Source organism: Octodon degus, unplaced genomic scaffold, assembly GCF_000260255.1.
Source record: "Octodon degus isolate 3935 unplaced genomic scaffold, OctDeg1.0 scaffold00051, whole genome shotgun sequence".
NCBI classification, from domain to species: domain Eukaryota; kingdom Metazoa; phylum Chordata; class Mammalia; order Rodentia; family Octodontidae; genus Octodon; species Octodon degus.
The window spans coordinates 13,829,462-13,850,079 of NW_004524627.1; the positions used below are offsets into that span (position 1 = coordinate 13,829,462).

At 43.5% G+C, this 20,618-nt stretch overlaps 1 protein-coding gene and 1 pseudogene across 2 annotated transcripts in view; one reads left to right on the top strand and one right to left on the bottom strand.

The window, feature by feature from the left end:
- LOC101570407 overlaps window positions 1-12,345 on the bottom strand; it is an 89,617-nt pseudogene extending 77,272 nt beyond the window's left edge. Inside the window, exon 1 of the transcript XR_001117134.1 lies at window positions 12,151-12,345. The product of XR_001117134.1 is annotated as an elongation factor 2-like (transcript). The remainder of the gene's footprint in view (window positions 1-12,150) is intronic.
- Fam124a (family with sequence similarity 124 member A) overlaps window positions 12,308-20,618 on the top strand; it is a 60,205-nt gene continuing 51,894 nt past the window's right edge. The window contains exon 1 of the mRNA XM_004633101.2: window positions 12,308-12,408. Within this exon, the coding sequence (XP_004633158.1) occupies window positions 12,344-12,408 (65 nt within the window). The 5' untranslated portion in view covers window positions 12,308-12,343. The remainder of the gene's footprint in view (window positions 12,409-20,618) is intronic.

Genomic DNA, 20,618 nt, shown 5'->3' on the forward strand with positions numbered 1-20,618 from the left:
CAAACCTGGGAATGCTAGCTTGGTAGTAGCTTCATCCCAGAGAGGCACCAATATAGTAGGATTTGAACTAAGAAAGCTGGATTCTGAGTTTGCTCTTTCTAAAGAAAGACTTGAGTGGAAGAATGTGGTCACCAGCTAGCCTAGAGAATCTCTCACGTGCAATATTACCCATGTGCCCAATGTCACTCCTACTGTGTCTCTCTGAGACCAGAAGAGAGGGGGCCATGTGGACTGCCCCAAGAACTCATAACCTCTACAGTTGCCTAAAGTAAGCAGTCAGGGGCCAGCGTACTTAAGAAAAGAATCCGATTTGGGGTATTTTGGTAAGATAGAAAAAAGTTTAAAGCACCAATCCAAGTCACTACCACAATCCTATCCCTTTGTCATATCTCCTATGGGTGCAAGTATGTCTCAACAAGAAGTTGTGCCTTACCGCAGACATTACACACTGCTATTGTCTCCTCTGGGACCAGGCACCACGAGGTTGAAACATACTGTCCCCTCAAAGGAGAGCAAAAGGAAGCTCAAATTCCAGCTCAGCCACTTGGGGGCTATAAGTGTGCTTTATCAGTTATCTGCCCCACTCTTCCTTAATTTCCATAACTGCAAAATGGGGACAAATGAAAGATTTAGCTTATAAGGGTCTGAGAATTCAGTGAGTTAGTACATCTTAAGGATGCAGAGCAGTATCTGACTCAGAGTTAAACTCTCAATATCATCCTAATAGGCAGAAGAAATAGCACAAATCTCATCGGTTCTGAGCTTGGAGCTTCCATTGTATTTCTCCCAGTTTCTGCTCATCAGAGCACAACTCTCACTAATTCTTTTCCCCTGGGGTGACGATATCAGAAACATGGTGCTTATCTCTCTTTGGTTATATTTTTTCCCAAGACCTCTGCAGAACAGAGGAATCAAATGACTATGTGCTAAACTGCTCTGTCTTCCCTAAGGCAAAACATTTAATAAATTAAAACATTCTTTCACCTGGTTCCTGTTGAGAGTACAAAGTTTCCTTTGAATCATGATGTAATTCAGGCTGAATATTTCTGTCTTAGTGCTAAACATTTCTATAGCCTTATAGGGTTTGTTGCTGTTGCTTGCTGGTTTATTTGCTGTTTTGTTTTGGCTTTATAAGGGGAAAATTTGTAGAAAACAGGTGTCATATAGCAGTAGAAACTTCATCATGCTTCATGGTTTTTATCCCAACTTTAAGTACAGTTAAGTGCACTAAATTTTAAGGCAGTCTTAAAATATACATAAATATTCCAAATCAGCAACTCAATAAAATTCATTCATCTCATTTCCTTGGATTGAAATCTATGCTTACCAAGAATCTCTCTGATTATAATTTTTCTTACAATAATTTGTCTTTGGGCAGAGGATGTGGTGAGAATTTGATGGTTTCCTTTCATACTATAAATTAATGAATTGGCATGTTGATCTTATATCAATCCCTTATAAGCTAGAAATACACAAAATTAGATTCTAAAAGACTGATTAATTCTGGGGGCTTTAAGTAAGTTACAGTTCCTATTTGTCGAAAACCTCTTCTATGCTGTGTCCACACTTAACTATAATTGCTTGTTGAGTCTTTGACTATAGGACATTTCATATAGCATCTTAATTTTTCTGATTACTGCATGGACTTCTGTAGTTGCATCTACGTTATGGACTAAATATTTGTTTACCCCCAAAAATTCATGCTGAATTTTTAGTCTTTCATGGTATTTCAATGTGAGGCTGCTGGGTGATAATTAGATTGTAAGATTAGTCAATTCTCTCTCTCCCCCCCCCTCCTCTCCCTGCCATGTGACGATACAATGAGAAGCTGACTATTGGCAGTCTAGAAGGGAGCCTTCAACAGAACCCAACCATCATGTTCTCATCATGATCTAAAACTTTCAGCCTCTATAATGGCAAGAAAGAAGTCCCTATTGTTTATAAGCCATCCAGTTTGTGGAATTTTGTTATAGCAGACAAAATTAGGACAATCATCTGCTGGAAACACTATCTGCAACTGTCCTATGGACTCTACTTGAGTGTACCACAAGTATTCTGAGGAGGGCCTTTCCTCATCATAATTCTATCTTGGTCTACAAGCCCATTCTTTCTGCAACTGCTTATAGTGTTGGGAGGTCACAGAAAAGGTAAATTGAGCAGTAAAAAAGATCTGGCTCAGATTTCCATAGAAAATCTATATCAGGTACAAAGAGTAAGTTGTTAGAAGGGTTAAATGGATGCAGAGGGGCCAGTTAAAAGGTTAATCTAAGTCACATAGGTCATCATTGACATTGGATGGGCACTGGGTGACATTGCAGTGACACTGGAAATGGAGAAAAGGGAACAACTCAAAAACTACACATGAGCTGTGATAACTAGGTATGAAAGGAAGAGATGAAAGTATCAAAGATGACTCCTTGGCTTTCAGTGAGTAGTGAGATTATTTATTCAAAAACCTGATGGCAATAAACAACAAATTTGGGTAGAAAGATTAAAATTATTGTTTTAGAGGATGTTACATTTGGTACATGTCTGAGATGTTCAGATAACAGTGTTGTGTAGGAAGTTAGAGTTAGGAGTAAAGCTCAGCTGAAGAATTAGTTCAATATATAAATATAGACATAATCAATATTTTAATGACACACATTCATGAGAATTTAGAGGGGAATCACAAAAAATAAAAATGAGAAGGATGGGGAGACTTTAATACTATAAGTCAGAAGGATCTGTAGGATCTAGCAAAGGAACCTGAGAATTAGTACCCAGACATGTAGGAGGAAACCCAGCTAAGCCATGTCACGGGTACTAGGGCAAGGAGTCCTTTGGGGAGCAGGGTGGGACCCAGGTTAGGTGCTTCTGTTAAGAAATCCAGTTGAAGTTTCCATCCTTTTTCTCTTGGGAAAAATCTTATGATGGAATTGGAATGTGTTTATTTAGAAAGCTCTGGGTATGCACTGTAAATTCCAGTTGCATTTAATAAAAAATTTTGCAAAAATTACTTATGTAGACTTGAAATGGAGAATTCTGGGTAAGAAGCACATAAGTGTTGCTGAAGGAATGTGTCATTCCAACGCCAGACATTTGAATGTTTTCAAATATCTCCATGTTTGGCATCAAGTAACCAAACGGGCAGATGTTTGGCACTCGTTATTCCTATGAATCATCCTGATATTTAGCATCATGTGCAAAACAGCCTCAACTTTCCACAGCCTGCTGGCCCACATTCCTGCCTTCCTAACTTATAGCCAGTGGTTGCACCTTGTTCTTTTGTTTCATGCACTGTTAGTTTTTTAAATTGCTTAGAACACCATTTAGGTTGCAATACTCACAAAGTAACACATGTATTCCCTCCCACTATGAAGCCGAATCCAGTTAAATTTTGACTCCAAAATCCAGTAGCATAAGTTCTCCAAGAGCCCTATGTTGGGCTTTGCCTGTTTCCAAGGTGACAAAACCCTGCAGCTAGTTACTATTCCAAAGCACACAGCCAGATTCCCACCACTATGATATATTTCATTTTCTATTCTATTTCAGTCCCAGAAGAAAACCCAGAGGTCATACAGGCTTGCATCATTAGACTTGCCCTTCTGTCAGACATCAATAGGACCATGGGATCATAATGCAGGAGACCTGGGGAACTCATTGAATCACTCAGATCTCTTTTGGTAGGAGAGCATTTAACTAACTTCAAAGACATAGAGGACCACCATGTTTAAAAGACAACCTCTTTCCCCTCCTGAAGGGGAGATTCTATAATTTCCAACAGACAAGTCTACATGCTTAGCAACCTCTATGCTATGAGTGCCCTAGAGCAACTCAGCATCAACAGCCCTCGTACTTGGAGATTTTACATCTCAGATAGACCGGAGAAAGTAACCTAACTTACCTTGATATGGGTCAGATATAATACTTTGGATAACAGCCAGTTCACAATGTTTCCAGATTGGATTACTCCTGCCTGAAAGAGTCCAGAGGACACTAAATGTCCATTTGGGTCAGTTCTTGAAGGGTTGTTTCTCAGTATACCCTTTCTTCATGATTCTTCCAGTTAATATCCCAGTAGGAAAAAATAATGGTTTGAAATGAATCTTCTCTTCTTTGTATTTTGCCTTGCCTGTGATGAACTCTTTCATAAAAATTGTCTTTTCATTTAAGAGTAAGTATCTTTGGGAATTTTTCTAGTTTTCTTCAAGTACTAGAAGAGGCAGCAGCATATTCAGAGCCCATGTGCTCAGTCAACCGTTCAGCAACATTTGCAGAGCACTTACTGCATGCTAGCCTGGGTGGTAAGTGCTAGGCACATGAGTGCCTACTGTGGTAAGCCTTATGGTATGACAAAGACTCTGCTAGACAGCCTGTGTTCGTGGTAAGCAAAGCAGTATGGCCCTTACGGAGCTTGCAATCTATAGATGAAAAATGGGAAAAATGAAAGAATCACATAAACACATAAAAGTGATGACTTTGTTGAAGTGCTCTGGATACTTAAAATAGGAAGGCTTGCTCTAGTAAGGGAGGAAATTAGTGATTGAAAAACAATCTAAAGACCAAGAAGTAGTAAACCAGGTGAACATGAGCCAGGAGGACTATTTCATGAAAGTTAGCAGGCATGTGCAGAAGCACTCTGCTCGGAGAGGAGACAAGATTGATATATGAGAAGCATGATAGTTGGAAAAAAGAAAGTAGGGGATGAATGGAGGGCCTGTGATGACACATGGTTGGTGGTTGGGCACAATGCTGGTTCCTTCTCTAAGAGCAACCAGGGCAGGTGCCATGGCCAGTTTCGTCTTCCACAAGGAGCCCCCTACCTGAGGTATGGTGACTGGAAGTATGAGAAGGAGTAGGAACTGACACAGAAAGCCATTTGCAAGACTAATGCAGTCACCAGGCCTGGAGATGAGGGAAGAAGGGACTAAAGGATTGCAGTGTAATTAAAGAAAAGACAAAATTTCAGGGCATATCTAGCAAGGAGGATTGACCAGACCCAGCGCTGAGCTGGTAAGTGGTTAAGGAAGGTGATTCCAGAGCTAAGCAGTCTCGCCAGTAGGTCTCTGGCTGCCACACTAGGACAGGTGGTAATAACATTCAATGGGAGAAGCAAGAGTTCATCGCAGGGCAGTGGGAGCACTGACTGTGAGTTCAATTTTGTCTGCCTTTAGCCAAAAGTGCCTGACAAATACGCCAGGAAAGAGCCCAAGAAGAGAGCAGGCAACAGGTCTGAGGCACAGAAACCAAGCAGCTGGAACATGCCATGGGCATGGTCATGGGAGAACAGAACTTCAAGGAGTGAGGGGCCTCAGTGTCTATGGAACAAGCAACCTACCTATAGCAGAAAGGAATTGGAGATTACAGCCGCAGCAAACGCTCACAAAAACTGCTGTGCAGAGTGGCAACGGATGAAAGCAAATGTGGAGCTAAAAAATTATTTTTCTTTTTCAACATAAAAATGTTGACTGTTTTTAAATTGTAAGAGTGGAGACTCCATGGAAAGTTGAAGATACACAGAGAAGAGAAGCAAGCAGTAATGCAAAGTTTCTGAGAACACTGAGGGGCACAGGAGATTTACAGACAGATTTGATTTTGCAGGTAGTCATTGTATAGGTTGACAAGGCTAAGTTCTCAGATCATATTAAAAACAACAACCATGCAATTATGACAGCAAGCATTATCTTCACCAGCACCAGATAACCCCAAAGAAGCTGTCAGCCCTCATTGCTACCGTGAGGACAGCCACTGCAGGATGGAAGGATTGCCTGAGCCGGAGGCTATTCCATCTACATCCAGCCCTTAATTGTATAACCATAACTCAGGAAAAGGCTCTGGCCCCCTAGACTATGGTGGCAAAAAAAAATCCAGAACCAGGCATGGCTGTACATGCCTGTAGTCTCAGAACTTTGGAAAACTGAAGCAGGAAGGTCACAAGTTTAAGGCAGCCTGAGCAACTTAGTGAGACTATCTCAAAATAAAAATAAAGAAAGGGCTGAGGATTTAGCTCCATATGAAAGATCTGGATTTAATCCCCACTCCCAAGGAGAAAGAAAGTCACCAAGAAAGCTGCAAAAGATCAACAGGTGATCTGGTAAAAGCTATAATTAAAGACTTAGGGGTTGCAAGGATAACAAAGATCCCTCCACTTGTTTAAAACTTATGAAAGATTTTCATGTTGCCTTCACACTAGTTTTTAACTCTTCAAGATTGCTGTCCTTTTTAATCTGAGTCCCTGGGGCCTAACCCTGGCCCTGCCATGGAGTAAGTAGTTAATGGTCCAGGGAGACAGGATCCATCTTGGGGAACAGAAGTGTACAGAAGGCTGATAGGTCAACACCGAGTTGAGAAACTGCCCCTATCTTGTCAGTAGTGAGCAGCCAGGGAAGTTCTTAGAGGGGTGCTGTGGGGCAACAGCCCTGGAAGCAGCAAGTTTCTTCACAGACTTTTTGCTATAGTTCACTCTGAGAAGCACAAACAGAGGTCTTTGTGAGGTTAAGGAGCAAGTGGAGAGACAGAAATGACAGTAGGAAAGACTGGAAGTTGTGGACACAATTTGCATCTTGCGGTTTCAAACTGCATAGTGAGAGCAGGTGGAAAATGAAGACAAGAACAAAAAAGGAAATGAAAAGCCTGAGCCACACACCAAAACCCTCACTGGACCAGAGCGAGGAACCAGGGTGTTCCTAAGATCCACATACCATTAATCACTATTAGTGGAAAAAGGGGTGCAGGGAAGGCAGGACTGGGAACCTCAGAGAAGAAAGGTGTCTGTCTCACCTCTTTAGCTTTTGGCTAAACTCTATTCACTCTTTAAAACTCAGCAATCCATTATCTGTTTGATGAAACCTTTCCCCATCATTCTTCTTCTCCTTCTCCTCTCCCTCCTAGTCCAGTTAAGGCTATATCACCCCACCTCCCCCCCAGCATCTTGCGCATGTTTCCAAACTGAGTTGCACATACAACTGTCATGATATTAATCACCCTGTATTGAGGTTTGGGGTTAACTTTCCAGGATCCCTCATAAATGACAGGCTCAAGGACAGTGTTAGTTTCTATCTTATTTGGATCAAATTCAGCAAAACATATGGATATATGGATACATTGAAGGGAAAATATGAGTGCATCCCATGCTATGGAGGGACAGTACGAGCTCTGGGGCAGTCAACACAGAGCCTGATAGAGGGCATGAAAAAGACTGAGATTTGGAAGCTAGCTGCAGAACAAAATGACAATACCCAATGTTTCCCACAGACAAGAGAGCTAAGTCTTAGAGCTTGCTCTAGACTACAAACCTAGAAAATAATAAAGAGGAAACTTGAACTTGGCTAGTCTAAATGTGGTTGAAGTGTGCAGTGCTGCCCTGGTAAATTTTTGCCTCCTCCATGAGATGGAATAGGCTAGGCTGAATTTTATCATTCAAATTCCATATTTCTTTAGGTCCAAACCACTAGTACCTATGAATGTGGCTATATCTAGAGATAGGGCCTTTAAAAAAATCACTAACTAGCGAGCCGGGGACATGGTTCAGTTGAATAAGCACTTCCCTGGCAAGCACAAGGGCCTGAGTTCAATCCCCAGTTCTGAAAAAAAAAAAAAAAAAAAAGTTAAAAAGTCACTAACTTAAAGTGGGACTATTTTAATGGCCTAGCCCACCCTGGCAGAAGTCTAGAAGAAGAGAATTCTAGACACACGAAGATACACTAGAGAGACCACACTGTAGAAAGGTCACATGGGGACACAAGGAGAAGATGGCCATCTATAAGGTGAGGTGATGAGCCTCAGAACAAACCAGCCCAGGCACCATCTTGATCTTGGATGTCTTGCCTCCCAAACTGGGACCCAATAAATGTCCAGTGTTGAAGCCACCCAAACTCTAGCATCTTCCTATCACAGCCCTAGCAGAGTGTAGGTGGCAGTGGAGGTATACAAGGCTGGGTGGGTCCTGAAGGGCAAGTCAGGGAAAAGGACAAGGCCAGTCCTTTCCAAGCCTAGACGTATTGGCCACAATTCCCAGAAGGTCCCCAGAAGTCAGTGCCCCGGGTCGAGTACTGCATTCGCATTCTAAAATTTCCACAGAAGTCTCATTTTACACCGATCAGCCTACCAGTTGTATGCTCATGGTGGACATGTAGGCAGGTGTCTGGCTTAGACCCCAGATATCACCCCCAGAAAAGCTGCAGGCCAAGGGCCTCTGTAGACTGCAGGCTGGGACGTCTCTAAGGCAGGCCCACTGTCTCTGCTCTCCCTCACCAAAGCAGAGTCATTTATATTTTAATGGCATTATTTTCCAGCTCCACAGTTTATCTTTCATTTTATGTATCCCTTTGCCATCTGGTCCCCTTATGCTTGCATGTAGGGCTAGTGGCTTTCTTTGTCTAAGTAGATTTGTCAATAGTTTATAATTTTTCTTGTCAAGATCATAATATTTATTTTTCAGACAAACTGTTCTGGAACCTTGGAAGAAAGTGATTTTTTTTTCCATGTTTCTCTAGCCTAAAATTTTTGTTTCTATGGAATGTAATCTTTTAAATTACAATAATTCATTAAAATTAACAAATAAAACTTTCCAAACCAACATTTTCCTGTTCTATTTTGCTGGTAACTTCAAAACACATTTTAGTTATAGGACTGTATTAGATCCAGCTGACCTCTTTCTAAAGCAAATAGCACAGCTTCATGAGATGGAAATGAGCTAATCTCCCGTCCAAACTGAAACCCAAATACAAGCCAATCTTATGTCTGGAGATTTTTATTCCGATCCACTTTTAGGCTTTTAATTTAAAGTTCTTATATTAAAGCTTGTTATGCCCCGCTGTTTACAACTTGGGCCCCTTTCCATTTACTTTGGGACTTCTTGATTATTAATCTATCTTTCATCAGCAAAGTGAATGCTTGTTCCTTCTTATCCATAAGATTATTTTGAGCTTTTTCCCCCCACAAAGGTCTTTGATATCCCAGCCTTACCCAACTGGCCAAGGACACTATATACCAGCTAGGTGCATGCTTCAGCCTCCAGGTGCCATCTAAGGGAGCCTTGGCTTGGTGGAAAAGCCAGGCAGGTTTCCGGGGCAATGAGACATGAGAAATATCTTGTCATGACCTCCCAAGATCCACTAGGCCAGGAGCCAGCTCTAGATGCTCCTCACTATAGCCCTAGCATCAACCTGAGACACTGAGTTCAATGAATAAATGGGTAGAAGGGTTTTTTCCTATGACACCAACACATGCAAGATCTATAGTCAGAAATGAGCAGTAAAGGTAAAATGCAACATGACTGTGGTATTCAGAACTTTCTGAGAAAAAGTAATTAAAAACAATCAGCAACACCTCCCACTGATAGGCTTCACTACCGCTAAAGGGCTTCAGTGTCCTGTTAAAATTCAGAGTACCAGTACTGTTAGAAGGACAATGGAATCCTCACTAGGTTTTTATAAGACTTAAAGAGATCATGTACAAGAAATCCCTGACATTTATGTAACCAGTAACATAACCTTTCAGGTTAGAAGTCAAGGTTCGTGGTTATTGGCCTACCACACTTCCTGCCACATCCCAGTGTTTTTCTGATGCTGTTCTCAGGCTCAAATGGGAAGATCTGAGCACCCTAGGCAGATGAATGTCACCCTTGTCCCGACCTTACAGGGACAATAGAAGAGAGTACTGCACTCCCATCACTACAGTGAACGATAATCAATAACTTGAAAATAGAGTCTGGGAGCCATATAAGGTTGTGGGCCAAGTGCCCTGTGCCAACTGCCAAGAGGCTCTTGTGATAGTTGGCTATCCACACCTCTTGTGTTAAAAGTGAGGCTAAGGAGACCTGAAACTACAGCAGGAGCCCATTATAACCCAAACACGGTGACCCTACTCAAGCTTTTTTCCCAGAAAAGGGCCATATCACAGGCATGCTCTGACAGCTGTGTCAGTACTGAATAAGGGGAATCTACCTCAATCCTTCATTTGAAAAGGTGGCCTAGAAGTTTGGTTCAGCCTGACCTTTTGCTGAATTTGGAGAGAGGCTGAAATCATCTCATTTCTCAAAGCCCTTCTTCTCTGGCCTTTTTCTTTAGTGCCATCTCCCTAAATGTACAGCCTGAATGGGATGGTGGGGTCTCCATCCACATGGTATGGACATCCTGGCTCTTCTCCTCATGGTGCAGGCGACCTGGGCAAGGTGCTTGAACTCAATGGCGTTTAGATTTCTTGACTGTAAACTGAAAAATAACCCTACTTCACAGAGTTTTATAAAGGACCAAACGAGGCATGTGTCTAAATGTACCCCACACAGCAAATGGCTATGAAAGTAACCAGATACAAAATACCCACTATGCTTACCTAGTTGGTACTTTCACCAATTCTTTTAAGCTGGATTTATTGGTCCTCTGTCCTTCTACAGTCCAAGTAAGCTAAAGGGATGTATTGATGGCTTTTTGAAGGTGTCACATAAATGTCCAATGCCCCACTTTGCCTTTGCCACTTGTGCTGCTGGAATCACCTAGCTTTCCCTCACTTCAATTCCATCTGCGGGCTCAGTGCCTGATGCTGCCCTGGCTTGCTGGTTTCTTTACCTGCAGCACCCACTTCACTCCATCCCCTTGTGTAGTTGTTCTCCATTGACTTAAAAATGATTACTGATGACACCATGCACTGTACTACCCACAGGTTCCTGGTCCATCTGAGAATTTTCATTTAAGAATCAGTGCAAGTGGGAAAGTCTCCCTTGAAAGGCTCCCTTCTACCAGCTAGTAAGCATCAATAGAGAACACCATGTCCATTTCTACTCTGGGTGTAAGGAGTTTCAGGAGCAGTAAGACCTACTTAGATTCGGAGTTGACACATTTGCCTTTTTTTTTTTTTCTGATCACATTTTCCATCATATTTTCCTAATGATAAGAGTGCTTTTCTTTCTGGTTTTGTTGATTTAGTCTCTCTTTTGTGTAATTTATTTGAAGTAAAAATCAGAAAGAGGTGATATTTAGATAAGTAAGCAGGAAGTACAGGAAAAAAAGGAGAGAAAAGAAACCCTATCTTTCAACTCTCCACCATATATCACTTGTCACCCAAAGGGACCACTGCTTTGTAGGTTGAGAGAGGGAATACACGCCAGCTCTGCACTCTACATATAGTGACAGTTGTCCAAGACTAGTGCTTGGTGTGTTTCAGGACCGTGGTAAGTAAGTATTTCACAGGTGCGATGTCATGCGATCCACAGTGGCAACACAGGTAGACAGCAATAGCCCTATCTTACAGAGGAGAAATTCAGACTGAGACAGGTTAAAATACCTTGCTCTGGAAAGTAAAACAGTAGAAATGAATGCCTTAGGATAGTTATGATGGGTGGTCAGAAAGAAATCCAAGTTGTCAGAGCCTTCTCCACCTCCCCATCCCACCAAGGTGGCCCACCTCAATCTAAAAGAAAGTGCCCCTCCACCACGAATAGACGGTTTTGCACTATCTTCCTCAGTAAGGCCCATACACCCAATCCTCTTCACCTTATTTTTAAAGGGCACAGAAAACAAAAGAACGCAAACACTACTGTAAGCTGGTGAGTCAGGTGCTGAGAAGTCACTCAGCTTGGCACCCAGAAATGCGATAATAGATTCAGCGCTGGCAATTCTGAGGAACCCTCAGAAAACACCCAGGCATTCATGCTGATCCCAGAAAGGAAACATCCCTCCCTTGTTCCCCTGTGGTATTTCTGCAAAGGCAAAGCTTTAAAACCCTGGGGCACTCCCTGGGACTCCAGATTCCTTCCAGGGCACCCAGCCTTGCCGGTGGCTCTCCTGCTTGAACACAGGCGTGTGTGTGCGCGCGCGCGTAAACACACACACACACGCAAGCCCGCGAGTCCACGAGCGCACTGCACAAGGCCACAAACCACAGATTGGCCCAAGCACTCAGCATATACACAGACAAGTGCTACTGTAAATACCACACCCACATCACATCACGGACAGATATATATGTGCATCCATACATCTCGCTCACTCACCCGCACAAGCAAGTGAAGTATAAAGGCTCACACACGCCCATGCACACGCGCACACCCTCGTTTACACGCACACATCCTCAAGCGCACACTCAGTGCATGCACACACGTATCCTCGTGCACACTGCGCGCAACCCCGCCGTGCACAGCCGTGCACACACGCGCGCACACGCTCACACCGGCGTGCGGCGAGGAACAGGGCGGGCGCGGCGGCCGGTGCGGGCCGGGCGCGGCCGGGAGAGGGCGCGGCGAGAGGCGGTTGCCGGCGCCAGAGTTGCTCGCGGGAGCCGGGGTGGTGAGACGTTCCGAGGCAGCAGGGCAGGGCTGGGCTGGGCTGGGCGGCCAAGAGGGAGCGCGGCCAGGACGCGCGCCATGGACCCGAAGGCGGGCGGCGGCGAGGAGGAGGACTGCGTGGACTCGGGCGCCGAGACCGGAGGGTGAGCCGCGCGGGCCGGGCCGGCGGGGCGGGCCGGAGGTCGGGCAGGGTTGGGGCGCCTCCAGGGCTGCTGAGGACCCTCCGCATCCTGCGGCGGAGCCCAGGCACCGGGATGCCCTCCACTCTGACCTGGGCGAAGCGGAGAGATGGGGCCCGCTTGCCCGCCACACGCAGCCGCGTGGTTGGGGGCGCCCGGCTTAGGGCGGGACACACTGGGAGAGAGGTCGAGGGTTGTCGTGATCCCACTCGTCCTTCTTGCCCTCAGACATCACGTGAGCGCCAGGCCGGTGTAGGCCCCCTCACCATCCCTGTTAGAAACTAGAGATGCTCCCCACTGGCTTCCACCTCAGGGGGACTCTCCTCCCCGCGCTCCGGACCCTCTGGAGGCCAGCCCTGGAGTCGGGTGGCACGTGGGGCACCACAAAGTCTCTTAGAACGCTCAGCGCCTGGCTCTGCTCACTGTATGGTGCACTGTGGGGCTTTATTTTGTGCCACTGAGCCGCCTTCTTAACTTCACCAGTCCTGCAGAACTTCTGCTTCTCGGCGCACCTGTCCCAGCTGGGACCTCGAGCCTGGGCGTCCTACTGATGGAGAGGCGCTGCCATCAGGCCCTGCCTGTTTCTAAAATGTCCTATTCGCTTCAGCGGGCTCAAACAATGTAGCTCAGATCTTTGGAGACTAATTAGCCGTCTCCAACAACAGTTTTCCTGAGTCGAAACAAAAGACCTTGTGTCTTTTTGGAGACGAACATTCTTGTAAACGCTTTCGCACAGCCCTATCGCTCGAGCATTTTCCCGTGCCGAGTCAGCAACACATCCAGGATGCGGGCGCTGCCCCAGGAGGAAAGGGTGTCTTTTCCTATCCGGAGTGACCCTGCAAGAGGGCAGGACCTGGCCATGCTACAGAAAGACTCATTCCGGGAAGAGGAAAGGTCAAGTTAATCTCAGGGTTCTGCGACCTGTGCGGGCAGGAAGAGTTCAGGCCCAGAATGGAGGCGGGTTCTGCCCTGAGGCTGAAACAACCCACTCACAGCCCTTCCTGCCTCCAACCTTTCCCTTCTTGGCAGCCTCCTCCACCACCCCTGGCCCAAATCTGGGTCTTCACATATACTCTGCAATGGGATTTCCCTGCTATCCCACTTCAGGATTTAGGCTTATGGCTGGATAACCTGATTCCAAATACTGAACTTCCTTCCCTGTTTCTACACTTTGCACATGGGGCATTTGTCACCTTTATTTATTTGTGCTGAGGAGGTCTTGTGCATGCTAGACAAGTGCTCTATCACTGAGCTACACCCCCAGCATTTACTAACTTTACTTGAAGATTGTTAGTTTTGTGGACAAAAGAAACAAGCCAAATTGCCCGGCTCCTTTGTAGCTGAGTTAATAAGATGTTCACTAGTCCATTCATTTTCAATTTGCAGAACTCACCTAAAACAGATTTTTTTCAAGGACTCTTTTCTTGGAGTGAGGAAAGGAAGCCCTAACCCAGGGGACATCCCCCAGGAACCAAATGTCAGCACAACAGCTGCCAGGGCTCCTGGGAGGGGCTAGCTGAGCTCGCTGACTCTGGAGCTTCTGTTCTCTGCCTGTCACTAAAATGTGTGGCAGTAATGGGACCAAATTGTTTAAAGAATTCTTATTCTGTCACTAGCATCCTTACACTGAGATAAAAGTAAAATGGCATGCACTTTAATAGTTTCAATACACGGTCATTCATCTTGTATTTGTCCTACACTCATATGGTCCTTAAATTTTACTTTAGTCATCAAAAAGCTATTCAGAGTTCCCTCACTGTTCTGCGCTTGCCCCACCCCCTTCCCATCTCCAGCTTTTAAATGGCAACCTGTGGGCACTGAGTATAAAGCTCATAGAAAGCGCTCAATAAGTGTTTGTTATAATTATTATTTTTAAAGTATGAAACATAAATCTAATCATCTCTCTCCTTTCAAAACCTTTACGGCTCTGCCACCTATGTGCAAGAGTTTCACATGGTTATAAACCCTGGAATTATACAGTCCCTCTTTTTTCTCTGGTCCTTTTTCTGTGTGCATCCTTCTTGTCACTCTGTACCTGGCCACATTCCACAGGTTTTCCTGCTGCCTTGCCTCTGTCAAGCTGCCCTCTCCACCAGCTTGGCCCTTTCCACCTTCCTCTTCCCTAGGTGAAACTCTATCCTTCTTCAAGCCCAAGTGACACATGCACTAAGGTAATGATCTTTAATTTGGGGTCCATGAATTGTGTCAAGTTGCATGCAAAAGAATACACTTTGTGAATTTTTGTAAGAGGAGAACTTTTATCTGATTCACAAAGTATCCCATGACCTCTTCCAAACCAAGTTTGGGCAGAGTAGGAGACATGTCATTTGCAGTATGTATCTTGAGGTCTTGAGAGACATCTGGTAAAGGTGATGCGTTGACAGTGGGCTGCAGCTTGGCGCTCAGGGGAGAGGTCTGCATGATGACACCGTCTTCAGGAGCTGTCTGCCTAAACACAGCTTTCAAAGCCAAAGAGAGTAAATCAACTAAAGGTAACTTAGTGTTTACTGTGTGCCACCTACTATCCTCTTTGTGTTCAACTGACTCACTGTCTTCTTCAGCAAATCAGAGTAGCAAGAGGTCTTTAGAACCAGCTTCAAGGAGACACAGCATTCACGTGTCAGGTAAAAGAGCTGAGCTGCTAAAGGAGCCTGAGAAGGAGTCTGCATGGAATAAAGAAAGGAGAAAGTGATAGCCAACAGTCAAGGAAAGTTTGAGATTTGAGAAAAGAAGAAATCAGGTGTGCTGCTGAGAAACTAAGACAAGGAATAGGAAGTGTCTTTTTGTATTAATGGAGACAGTGCAGTGAATACTTGACAGTGGATGGTGGAGGCAGAGCCAAAATCAGAGTGACTCCAAAGGGCATAGAAACACAGGTGACAGCAAGAGACACTGATTTGGAACAGAGAAAGGCATAGAGGCAGAAGCCAGAAGGGAGCATGAGGGAGGGAAGGAGTTCCTTAATGGGCTAATTGGACAGTCACTGCTGAGAGAAAGGACTGTGGAAAGGGAAAGGATAAAGCCGGAGGAGAAAGGTGATCGTGCACCATGTCAGCTTTCTGAAGAGGTGGAGATGGACTCCTGTCACATGTGGGTAGATCGAGTTTGGGTAGGAAGGGTCATGGCTGTCCCACAACAAGAGAGAGGAAGGGGATGGGGTTGTCAGTGGGTATGACTGCAGCCCCTGCCAGGAGAATGGAGATCAGAAATGAATGTTGCTTGGGTGTGTTGGTGAAAGTCAGTAGTGATGAGTTATTTATTTACAGCAGCAGGAATCAAATTGCTGTTTATTCTCCTGCAGCACTACTCATCTATGGGCTTAGGGGCAGGTGGAGAGAGCTGGGCATGGTTGGGATCATCACAGATGTTGGGAGGAAGGATCATGGGTAGATGGGTGTAAGCATAGAGAATCAAGGGCAACACTTAAACTTTTTATCTACCAGATGTGGGTCCCATTGACCGTGAGCAGGCTGTGCCAATCACTTTGAAAGTTCACTTATAAGAACCAGCCTGCCTGCATTCAAATTCAGGCTCCTCCACATAGGAATTATGGAACTGTGAGCTGGTTAATCTTTCTTTGTCCTCAGTTTTCCTCTCTGTACAATGGGACTGATGGCAATACCAGCAACATAGGGTTGTTGTGAAAATTAAATTTAAGTCTGTGCATCCAAAGCCTGACTAGTTGGCATGAGTCAACCTCAGCCCATTGCTATTTCTTGTCATACCATTACTATTGTTACAAAGAACACTCGAAATGATAAATTTTACATAATAAAAAATGGTGACCCCAAGACCTTGTATATTCTTTACATTTATCATAGTAGATACTCAGATGCTTTTAAATACCATGAGCAATTTATTCATTTTCAGGACACCCAAAGGCTATTGGGCGTGTGTCAGTATATTACTATTTGCAGGTGGGGAAATGGGAACCTGGAGGGCTCATGGCTCTTTAGTGGCCTCCATCAAATCCTGGGTCTCCAGTGTATTACCCACCTAGTGACTGACTTGTAAGAAGCCCTTTGATCTCTGTTAATTAATTTTCATTTCTGCTTATTTTCTTTTGCTTGAAGTGCTGCCTTTGTTGTCTGACCTACCTCATATGTGCCAGAACTAAAAGGAAACAAGTATTCTTCTTGACAATTGATGTCACCTTGGTGTTCCCATTTCCCTGGTCCTCTTGAACACAGGCCTTGTACCTTTGTGCTCTTTCCATTAGAAAACACTAGCAGATGAGCTGCCGATAGTCGTAAAGTAGCTCCAGAAAGAGCACCTCTTAATAGAAAGACAGGTAATCCTTTGTAAGTTCAAATAAAAGTCAGTGCTTCGTGGTGACTGTTTCATTCATGTTGTCTCCATTGTTTGGTCTCTGAGTCACTCTTTTACATGTGATCCTTTCTGATGGATTATTTTCATTAAATTGTTCAGCCCAGCATTAATGAATTCCCACGTCTCTCCAGCTCTCACTGAGCTTCCGTCCCATGCCAGAGTTACACCAGACCCTTCATCTTTGGGTGATCTCCAACTGATACTTCACTGTGGCTTAAGTGCTTTAAAAAATCTATGTGCTGAGGATTTAAACAAGTGGATAAGAGAGAATATGTGCAATAAATATGAAGGTGGAATAGGGTTTTAAAAATAGGAAATCTTTCACAGAAGATAAGACTGTCTATAATGCTGTATTAACTTTGTGTTCAGATATAGCTAGTTAACTCCAAGTTACTATGGCATTTATTAATTCAGTACACTGAAAGTTAGCATGAAGACTTTGATATGCTCAGCTAATGTTTTGCAGAAACATCAAGACCACTTTTACAGAAATGCCAAGATCAAATTCTTAGGCTATGCTTTTCTTGGAAATGATAGTTTCAAAAGATTCATGTTATAAAATTAATGCGTATGTGCATAAGCAAGTACTCAGCTAACAGTGCTAAGCTATCTTAAGTACCTTTACATAAAATTAAAAGACAGTCGAGGGGCCTTTCTATAATTTATTATTATTGACACGGATACTAAATAAATACAGTATTTGGAATATGTCCAATGTAAGAGGATGTACAATTCTTGTATTATTCTGCTACTATGTATCGTATGTTCATATGTTCAAGAATTTTGCACCCTTCGATTCATGAGTCAGGCATTCATGCTTCAGTCTTGAATGTCATATGCAGAGTCAGCTGGGTAAATGCTTACAGTGAGACCAGTGAACAGAAATCTCAAGGCTGGGCACTCAACTGCAACTCCTTCTCAAAGAAAATTAAGCTGCAAAGACTCCCCCAGGCACTTCTGGTCATATATCTGGTTGTTTTCTGAGATTATTTTAACCTATTCATGCACAAAATTACAGTTTTTCTTTCATTGGCAATATTTCCAGGAAATAATCTGTTGGGGTTATTTGGGATATATTTTTAAGAGCTATAAAAATGTTCATCCCCAAATTCAGTCTATATTCTCACTCATGGTGATTTGTCTAAGAACAAGAAAACACATGTAAAGCTCCATGTGTAAGTGTCATTGCCTTGTGCTTTGTGAAAGTGAACAATCAGGAACAATCACCAGCTAACACAAGGGAGGTGGCAGAGTCAAGTCTACCTAAAGTGATGCAAAGGAGCTATGTAGCAGCATGTTGGTGTTAAGTGAAAGGAGCAGTCCAGAACTGAATCTCCATCACTATGGCAACTGTGCACAAATTACATAGAGTTAGGGCCAGAGTCAGGAAAGTGATGCAGGTTTTCAGGTGACTTCTTTCTACTGGACTTCTCTTCCCACAATGGACGGGGAAGGAAAGTGAGCTGCAGAGCAGGGCCGAGACTGTCCGTCATGGCGAGAGGGGTTTGTGTTTCAAGTAGCAAGCTTGAATCCCATCCAGAGAGAGACATGATCAGATTTGTGCTTTGTAAAACTGGGCTTCTGTCTGGAGAAGGAATTGGAGCAGAGGCTAGGGACTGCTGAACATGACCAATTCACAAGCCTACCCCAGGCAGCTCCTTTTGTTCCAAAAGATTTGGGGGAATCATAGAGAGCCATTTGTTATGCTAGCACCTGTCCTAAAATACTACCACTGTACTTCGAGATTCCTGAGCTGTGTTTCCAATGTAAGTCTAATTCTACATACATATCCATCTGCATGCAGAGCTTTAAAATGCCTGCATATGTGGATCCCATCTGCTTCAGGGGTGGTTGGAAAAATCTAGCTGAAAAGGCTGACACATTTTTTAATATAAGAGAAATAATAATATTACACATTCTTGTTATAAGTTGTATTTGGATAGTCATGCAATCTTTTTAAAGTCTGGGCATTTTAGGATGATCATTTTGCAATGGAATTATTTTACTGTTGCATCTACTACCATGCATGCCTGCTGAGCACTCACTTACATTTTTAAGTATTGTGCTTAAGTTTATTTATAGCCTACTTGGCTCCAGAAAAAAATTAATGTGCTACTATAAATTCTGAGTTTTAAAATGGTGCTAATCCTTATTTACACTTCCCTCAGGTAAGTGTCACTACTTTCTAACTCATTGCTTGCCATCTACCCTGCGGAGTTCAAAACCTTACCATTCCTTGCCTCCTGGACAACTTACAAATAGTATCACTTCAGTTTTTCAATTAGTGAAATAAAAATTGATTTACATATATGTAAATGCAGTCTATAAAGTCTAAAGGGATACGCAAATGTTACTTGTTGTTATTTTTTCCAGTTTTAAAATTCAGTGATTCTTTGGCTACTGAAATATTTCATCTGAAAAAAGAGAAAACCACATGCTGTTTTTCTTCCATTTGGTTCCTCTAGCAGTGAATCATTTGGTCTGAGCCATGTACATTATTTTAACAAGGGAGCTATGCTTCTTAGCATTTTTTTAAGTTTTATAAATTTTCTTTAATATAGTAAGAAACTCAAGTTTCTTGGTGAAAATGGGATGAATCATGAAAGGTAACATGAGATTAAGAAAATGAAAGGAGTATATATACCTATAAAATTAAATATAATTAAGCAGTTTATTTGCATAACTATATCCCCTCACCAGCAGGCAGAATAAATCTTTACATGCCCAAGTGATTAATTTCCTACTGAGAATTACTTTGAGACACCGGTAGGGAGGAAAATACATAGCTTTTACACCAAATTTGTTGCCAGAGAAAGAAATCTTAGCAGCCCTACAAGTAGGGCAGAAACACATCAGAGATTAGTGAGGCACGTCTTTGGCCAGAGGCCAGTTCTCCTACTTCCGTGGCTGGTGGCTCTGCTGGTGTTTCAGCTGAAATCCTAATGGGTTCTTTTGCTGGAGAGCTGACCCTGCCTTCTCCCTCCCGTGTCACAGCCCACATCCTGTGCTCTGATATTCAGGGGGTTTCTTCTCAGTGGAACTGCTGTCTGTTAGAACAGCACTATGCTTTGGGCCACCTAAAATGTGCCTGCGCTGGTGGCCCAAGTTCTCTCTGTCCCCTCTGACAATGCTGTGCTAACTCAGCAAAAGGCATTCACTCATGAGTTATGTGAACAGCTGAAGGGTGCTCATTTGCCATGGCCTTACCTTTGAGGAGTCATGGATTTGTTAAAAACTTGGGCCTTTCTTCCAGAAAAACAAGCCATTGAAAATTTGCCATCAGACTTAGAAGTTCCCTGAATTCCCTCAGGGGGACTCACAGAGATCAGGTGAAAGACACCAAATTCTAAAATACCTTTAAAAGTTTTGCTTTCAAATTCAGGCATAACTTTTTTTTTTTAATCTTTTTATTTTAGTTTTTTTTTATGTATTTTGTGCAAGGTCTCACTATGCAGCTCATAGTGATCCTCCTGTTTTCAAGCCTCCCAGCACTGGGATTACAGATGTGCACCACCATGCCCAGACTCAGTGGCTGGTTCAGCCCACCTGGGGGCAGGGCCAGTGTGGCACATGGTGAGGGGGATCAAACCCGAGTTCCTGCGCCAGCTTAAGCAGGCGATTAGTCCACTGAGCTATCTCGCCAGCACTTTATCTTTTTACTTTAAAGAGAATAAAAAATAATAAAAATTGTTAGAAACAATGCACAAATTCCAAAAACAAGATGATTACCAGATATAAGCATGCAAATTTGATTAAACAAAATCAAGCATTAACTGATCCTTTCAATAAACCGATAGAGTCAGATCTACTAAGTTCAAACTCATCCAGTTAGGCCTGTCATATAT